At 33.8% G+C, this 8,149-nt stretch overlaps 1 protein-coding gene across 1 annotated transcript; it reads right to left on the reverse strand.

Moving 5' to 3' along the window:
* Positions 1-2,496: 2,496 nt before the first annotated feature.
* Positions 2,497-4,223, reverse strand: LOC112461407. Its single transcript, XM_025026642.1, has 2 exons — positions 3,687-4,223; positions 2,497-2,888 (listed from the first exon to the last, which is right to left on the reverse strand). The coding sequence occupies exon 2, from the start codon at positions 2,886-2,888 to the stop codon at positions 2,568-2,570; it is 321 nt and encodes a 106-aa protein (XP_024882410.1). The 5' UTR covers positions 3,687-4,223; the 3' UTR covers positions 2,497-2,567.
* Positions 4,224-8,149: the final 3,926 nt, after the last annotated feature.

The following is an 8,149-nucleotide window of genomic DNA, read 5'->3' on the forward strand; positions in this document are numbered from 1 at the left end:
CTTCAGCGGACATTCGTTATGGTTCGACAAACTTATGAAATCCGCGGCGATTAACATCGTGAAAATTGAATTAATAGCAATGATGGACTTTCGACGAATCTTTCTGACAATAAAAATGTGTGAAATTTTTGTATGCGTTAATTGATGTTAATTTAGTTCGCGCAAACGGATAATTAACTGAATATCTGAAAGTTGATGTCGCAAACTAAATCGACAAGAACACGCAGACTCTTACAAATTATTATATTACGAATTTAATGAGCGAGAAACGCGTGTACTTCTTTTTATGTCACACGTGCATGGAAAGTGGCCCATTACGCACGCGACGCGTGCGTGATAGACCACTTTCCACGCACTTGCAACATAAAATAGGGTGTGTAAGGCTTCCATCTTACAGCACTTGTTACACAAATAACTATTATATCACACGTGCGTGGAAAGTGGCCCATTCCGCGCGCCATCTGTGCGACAAATAGCCAATTTCCCACGCGAGAAATTTCCCACTCGAACCCGTGCGGGTTGAGAATTGGACACGAGTGCGGGTGATCGCACTCGCCTTCGGCTCGTGCGTCCACTCCGCACTCGTGTCCAATTCTCAACTTCTCGCACTTGTTACACAAATAACTATTTTCTACTCATGTACATACTTACGTAAAAATAAACTATACTTATTAATTTCGGTAATTATTTACAATAGGGCCTTTTCCGAATTTTAATATTTTCTTGCGGCTCTCGTGGTAAAAATTTTTGTTGTAACTCCGACAATGATAATCAATCGGAGGAGCCCGAAAAATATGTACCCTACCAATTTTTTTACCAATTTATTTTTAACCTATTTTTAAACCTATTTTTTCCGACATGTTTGAACACACACACACACACACACACGCGGGGGGGGGAGATGCAAGGGGAGCCTTTGGCCGCCCCTCCCGCACCCACCTCCGCCGATAGGCAGCGTGGACGTTGCTTTGCAACTTAAAGTACATGCTAAGCAATGCTAAGGTAAGAGTGCGGTCCGATTCACGCTCACAGCGCTGAAAGCATCGCTCTTTACAACGCTGTGAGCGTGAATTCGGACCGCAGCCTTTAACATGTTAAGTTGTAAAGCGAAGTCCACGCTGCCTACCAGCGGAGGTGGGTACGGGAGGGGGGCCGAAGACTTCCCCTTGCACCCCGCGCGCGCGCGCGCGCGCGTGTGTGTGTATATCTCCGAAGCTATTTGAGTCCCTTATATATATATATATATATATATATATATATGTATGTATGAAATGATTCGGGAAGACTCCCCCAACATATTTAAAAATAAACTAAATCGGAGAGAGGGCCCCTTCTATGCATAAATACCAAAGAAAATTAAACGTTTGCGTGGAAAATTGAACAATACTTAAAAAAAAATAAATTAAAAAATAGGTAGGGTGCATATTTTTTGGGCTCCCCCGATTGATTATCACTGTCAGAGTCACAGCAAAGGTTTTTACCAAGAGAGCCGTAAGATAATATCAAAATTTGGAAAAGGCCCTATTGTAAATAATTACCTTAATTTCAATTAATTTCCTGTACGCCATAATATTCGCGCTCGATAGCATAAATTGATAAATTAATAAAATACATTTTGTGCGCGCGCGTCTATGTGTGTATGTGTGTGTTTGAAGACTTTTTACTTTTCTGTTTTAAAGAATATATACATATACATATAATTGATCAATTTGAATGTGTCCTATATTTCCAACGAAAACTTCATGTCGAGATCCTAACAGTAAGTTTAAAATTCTAGCAGTTTGCCAACAAATTCGAGCAGAATATCGCGGCAGATTGCATAAACTATGATCGTATTAATTAACAATAAGTAGATACCGAGCGGAATGGAATATATCATTTAAATGATGCAATGGTTACAAAATGGCAAATTCTGCTTTTCTCAGTCATATTCCGCAGATTTCTATCACATTTCTGTTGACATTCTGCCGACCAAAATTGTAACAGATGTTTTGTCGAATTTGTTCTCGACAGATTTGGCATAATATATGAGATAATCGATGAAGCATTTCAGCTGCCATTAATCCGCGAGTCGAAAAAAAGAGATCTTTGGTACATTTCATTAATTTATATCATCAAACGCGTGTGGCGATATGCAAAACAGTCAATCTATTTCGAGAAAAAAGAACAAGACTCGCCCAACTCCTCGCTTTTGATGTCACAATTTAATGTGGCTGCAGCTATATATGAAGCAGGAATTTTAGCAATACTTGTTATACTTGACACGTCTTAATTTGCATTAGTTTGCAAATCTAAAACTTGAAATCCAATTTCTTGTCCTTCTTTCACGGAAAGAACGGTCTTACTAAAGTATCTAAAAACTTAGCTATAAGTTGGACCATCAAAATAATTATGTAAGATAATAATGCTGCAAAAAGTTTTAATATTCTAACAACTGGCTTGAGTGTCCTACATAATTATTTTTACGGTCCAACAAAATTATTTTCTCTGTACCTAGCTAAATTTTTAGGTACTCCAGCAAAACCGTTCTTTTCCTTCCAATATTTCCTCTCTTCAGAATCAACTTACTATTTAGCCTTGTACAATCCAGCACCGAGAACTCCAGCGCCGAGAACTCCGGCACCCAGAGCTCCAGCACCCAAGGCTCCGGCACCGAGAAGAGCACCACCCAAAAGAGCCTTTTTCAGAAGGATCGGCGCTCTTTTGTTACGCGACTGTATCTCGGTCACCTCGCCCGACACCGTTTCCGATTTCAGCGGCGCGATTTCCGATGATGCTGTAGGTGCCACCAACGTCTGCTGCGGATCCTGGCCAACGGGTTCGGACTCTGCTTGAGCGTAGATTACAGCCCACACGGCGACCAGCACTACAATGCACCTCATCGCCATCTGAAAGGAGACACAAATGATTGTTAAAAAGATAAAATGATTTAAAGCGATTTAATAGCTAAAGATTATTTTTTCAGAAGAGATATTGAGTGTGTTTAAATGCGAATCAAGTTTGTTGTTTATATTAAGGACTACGGATAATTCAGCGAATACTGGATTTATTTTATACATTTAGCAATTGTGTATTCGTCAATTTTTACATCATTAATTTGAAAAACTCCATAACCATATATTGTAAATTTATGCGAAAAATTCGACATTTTTAAAATTTTGATTTATTATATGAATTTCATATGTTATTCTGAATTAATTTTAACGTTAGATATATATTCAGCGACTTAAAACATTCTTAAGTTTTTATAAACGATTGAATTAAAAATGTTGATTGTAAATATAAATTCTCTGGTTTAACTTACAATCCAATATTTAATTACAAAAATATTAATAAATTTTTTTGGAACTTTTAAAAATTTTGACAATTTTAAACGAAACAAAACTTTCTATATATATCGCATCTCGTATTTGTGTTATGGTAAAATGTGTTAAAATATTTTTGTAATTTTAAACTTTTTAAAATTGTGACATGATAGGGCACTTCGAAGATCTTATATCATATATATTTCATTTCCAGATAAAAATTCGCAATCACATTTATTAACAAATTTAACATGCTGGGATACTTTTTTAACTTGACAACAACAAGCAATCTCCCGAAAAGTCGAACATGTTCGGTTTTAGCTTCTTATATATCTCCTATTATTCTGATATATAGATACGGTCATACAACTGCGTACGTACCTTATTGAGATCACGTTTTCGAACGAAGAGCGACTCTTCTCGAAGCAGTGGATCCAAAGACTTTTATACGACGAGATCGGACTCCGCCGCCCCTACCACGGGAAGCTTCTACCAAAAAATCTACGTTACACTTCACGTGTCCACGTTCTCCACCTGAGTACATCTCTCTCGGGATATTCTCGCCTGTCGCGAAAGATTCCCCGAATTGATCGACTCGTTTCCCTATGCGCTGACATTGAACCCAGTCCAGTGACTCGACAGGAATTCCGAGTGCCGTCGAGCAGATCGCCGTCAATCTCCTTATGTCCATTCGAGCTTAATTGCTCATTAATTTTTAAGATCTATCGGTGTTGCGTTTCTTTGGAGATTTATATCTTTACGTTATACAAATGCAATGATGGGAAAGTGAGTTAGTTTCAAATGATCAGTATAGTACTTCGTTCGTATTATTGACGATCGATCAAGACACAAATCTTCGGGATGATCCTTCGAGAAAGGAGTTTGTTATACATACTTAGATATTTTTTAAAAACAAGAATCTTTTAACATAGCCTGTTTGTATATTTTACATATATATATAATATATATATATATATATTATATTTACATATAATATATATATTTCATGTAATTCACATTTTTTAGACCTTTTTTAATACAATCGAGAAACAAAAAAACATACCGAAAAGAAGAAAACATTATACACACAGAAAAATATTGTTCTATAGCCAAGAAAAGCAATTACTCATTTTATTTTATTTGGTTTGAGTAACAGTTTTCTTTAACAAAGAATATTTTCTTAATATTAGTTTCTTAATATACTCATCATAAGTATTAGAAAAGCTTATCATCATGTGCTTAAAAGAAGAATTTATTCTTCTTTCAAGTATATTCCGAAACTTTATCTAAGAAAAGCAACATAAGCTTGATTTGAATATTTACCGATTTTTTAGGTAAGAATATGAAATACTTGGCTGTAGAACGACATTCTTCTAGGTTAGGAGGTTTTCGTGCGCGGTCCGGAGGGGTACAGTTTAGAATATTGAAATTCCTGTCATCAGGTGGACTTGAACCCGGTTCCTCGTGGTTATGAGTCTGATACTTTATCACTAGGCCACATCTCTGATTATATTTTTAGTGCTGCAGTATCTAGTTTTGACAGAAGTGATTCATTAATTTCAAGTATATTCTGTAAACTTTATCTAAGAAAAGCCACATAAGCTTGATTTGAATATTTACTGATTCTTTAGGTAAGATTATGAAATACTTGAATTTAATAAATTACTTCTGTGAAAACTAGATACTGCAACACTAAGAATATAATCAGAGATGTGGCCTAGTGATAAAGTGTCAGACTCATAACCACGAGGAACCGGGTTCAAGTCCACCTGAAGACAGAAATTTTTATATTCTAAACTGTAAGTACTACCCCTCCGCACCGCGCACAAAAACCTCCTAACCTACATTCCACTTAGGAACTAAAGAATTAAAAAAAATTAAAAAAAAAATATAATATTAATTGTAATCATCAAGAATACAAATTCTTTTTTGAAGTAAACGATTATTTTAGATGAATAAAATTTTTACTTGATTCAAATAACGGATAAACTTCTCTCAAGAAAATGTAATATCTTTATTGAAGTATATGCTTCTCTTCCGTGGACTCTATATTGTAAGTAAACAAAATGTTTGTATCAATTTAATATTCTTGTTTCAAGTACTAAACTTGCTAAGATCTAGAATATGTTTTGAGTAAATGTGATACTTATGACGACTTTATGGTAGATTTGCTCATATATGAACTTATCAAATACTTGAATCAAGTAATATTAACTTGCAGGTAGTTTATATTTTTCTGTGTGTATACAAGTGCCAAATCATTAAAGAACTTCGCCCAAAATGGGCCATATTGGCGCATAGTAGTATTGAAACATACATATCATTTTGTAGATATTTGTTATGTACTTTACTAGAAAAATAATTTTAGGTTCTGAGACGGTGGGTGGAAGAAGTTATGATCGCTTCAATTACCAGTCTTAATACCTATTCATTATTACCTTCAGCGGCAAAACTGTCAGAAAATGATATAAAAATATCTGCAATATACTCTAATGACTTGATTCTTGCATTTGAATGTTTGCCGTGACCTAAATACCACATCAATGTCATGATATAGGCACAATATTCAATATAGCACAAGTCCCATTTTTGCAAATGCAATAATACGTTTTTATAAATCTTTTGTCATTTCGTTCCGCTAAAACTTGATATTTTGTTTTATTTACGTGCTTTGATTGTATCAGAGACTTAGCAGAGGCGGAATTCTGTATGTATAACTTCTTAACGACAGTTTCGGTATTGTTGCGCAGCTTTTTTACCATATAAATACCTGCGCAACGATACCGAAACTGTCATTAAGGATTCGAGTTACAGAATCCCGCTATTGAACAAACAAATAAGTTTGTTCGTTAATACCGCCGTCATCATGAGAAGATACCCTGGGAAAGTCTGGACGATATTATAAAATACAAATTATTTTATATAAAATTAGTGATAATATAATATTTAAGTTAATTTATAGTGTAAAGTTTTTAGTGCCAATTATAGCTTATAATATTAGATATAATAATATACGAAATTCACCCCTCACCAAAGTATCTTTCCCCTAGAATTTCCCAACTTCCTCTAGAAATGCATAAAAGTCAAGTATGTGCGTTTATGGACCAGAATCCATAATAAAATAGGCGAATTCTTTCATATTTTGCTTCTCTGTCATAATAGTTTTCATTTTAAATTTAAATGTTGACTGGAACGAAAACAACAATTTTTTAGATATAGATTTAGAAATGGTGAAAGTCTGCAACCAAGTGTGCGTGCGTGCGTGCGTGCGTGCGTGTGTGTGTGTGTGTGTGTGTGTGTGTGTGTGTGTGTGAGAGAGAGAGAGAGAGAGAGTGTAAGCGAGTTCGTTCGTTCCTTCGTCTTTTCGTTCGTGAAGGAGACGTGAAGGAAGAGTCATGTTCATAGCGACCTTGGTAGGATCGGGCGCGTCTCCATCTCTTTTGCGTAACGCATAATAAATGCTAGACGACAAAATTAACATACGAATTTATACAGGGAATTCCGGATTTTGTCCGGAACATTGACTTTTTTCTATCTCTGAGCATACTTTTCTGTATCTCCGTTTCCACCTGGAAATGCCACGAATTAGCGTAACAAATCGAAGGAGAAGCGCTAAAAAGCAAAACTCAATACGATCGTGATTATTTGATCCGATAGTTCTTGTTTTTTTAATCAGTATAACTTGATAAATGTCATAATGTAGGTCTAAAACCGTTTTGTCACGAGAGATCTCTGTCGGTTTCGTGGGCTATTAATAGTATTAATCTATCGTCGCAAATACTTTATTTTTGAAACACATTTTTATCTTTTATTTTTATTTCTTATTTTTTATATTTCTTGTTTTTATATTTATTTTTTGTTTTTTGAATGCATTGCTAAAATGAGATTTCTGTAGCAAAATGTTAATTGCACACGACATTTTTTTATATTAAAAAGAAGCTTTGTTTTCATGCAGATTTTCACTCTAGTTGTGTGCTGCAATTTGAATTCACAGAGAGTATGTACGAATATTTGAAATCAATGCATTATTCGCTTTGCCTCATATAATCCTTTGCTAGACAATATTGAATATTTATAATTACACCTAATTATTCGTAATATTAATATTTGTACGAACTCTTTATATTTATATAAGAAATAATAAAAATATTTATGATATTAAAATTATATCAAAGTTTGTTAATATTTTACCAAGCTTTATACTTTGACGAATTATTATCTTATGATGTTCCTTGGCCCAGTAAAAATTTTTTTGTATAAAAACATATATATATGTATATACTAAATATATATAAAGTTCTTAATAAAAAAATACTTTATTATAGTGTTTTGAAAAGCTCTCGAGATTAGCTACAAGAATATGCATTGAAAAATAGGGGTTTCCATTTAAGAAATTAAAGATGTCGTTCACGTGAGCTTTAAACGACCATCCATGGTCAAACCAATGACACCATCTTATGTCCCCCTTCGAACCGAACAACTTTTGTCTGAAATATTTTTCTCTCCCGGGGTTGGTTTTCGAGATATTCGACTGGATAGATTAAAATGGTCCACCTTGTATATATATATATTATTAATATTATATTATATTACTTATTAATTATATATAAATATGTTCATATATTTGTTCTCTTTTTGCTGTATCTCTTCGTATATACAGGAAAAATAATAAAAAGTATTAAAAAATAATTAAATCACGTTTTGTTCTTTTTAATAAAAATTGAAGTATAATCATATACATATATAAACGTAATAATTATATATATATATATATATATATATATATATATATATATATATATATATATGAATGATTATTATATATATATATATATATATATATA

The sequence above is a fragment of the Temnothorax curvispinosus genome, unplaced genomic scaffold (assembly GCF_003070985.1).
Source record: "Temnothorax curvispinosus isolate PA1 unplaced genomic scaffold, ASM307098v1 QBEX01011355.1, whole genome shotgun sequence".
Lineage (NCBI taxonomy): Eukaryota > Metazoa > Arthropoda > Insecta > Hymenoptera > Formicidae > Temnothorax > Temnothorax curvispinosus.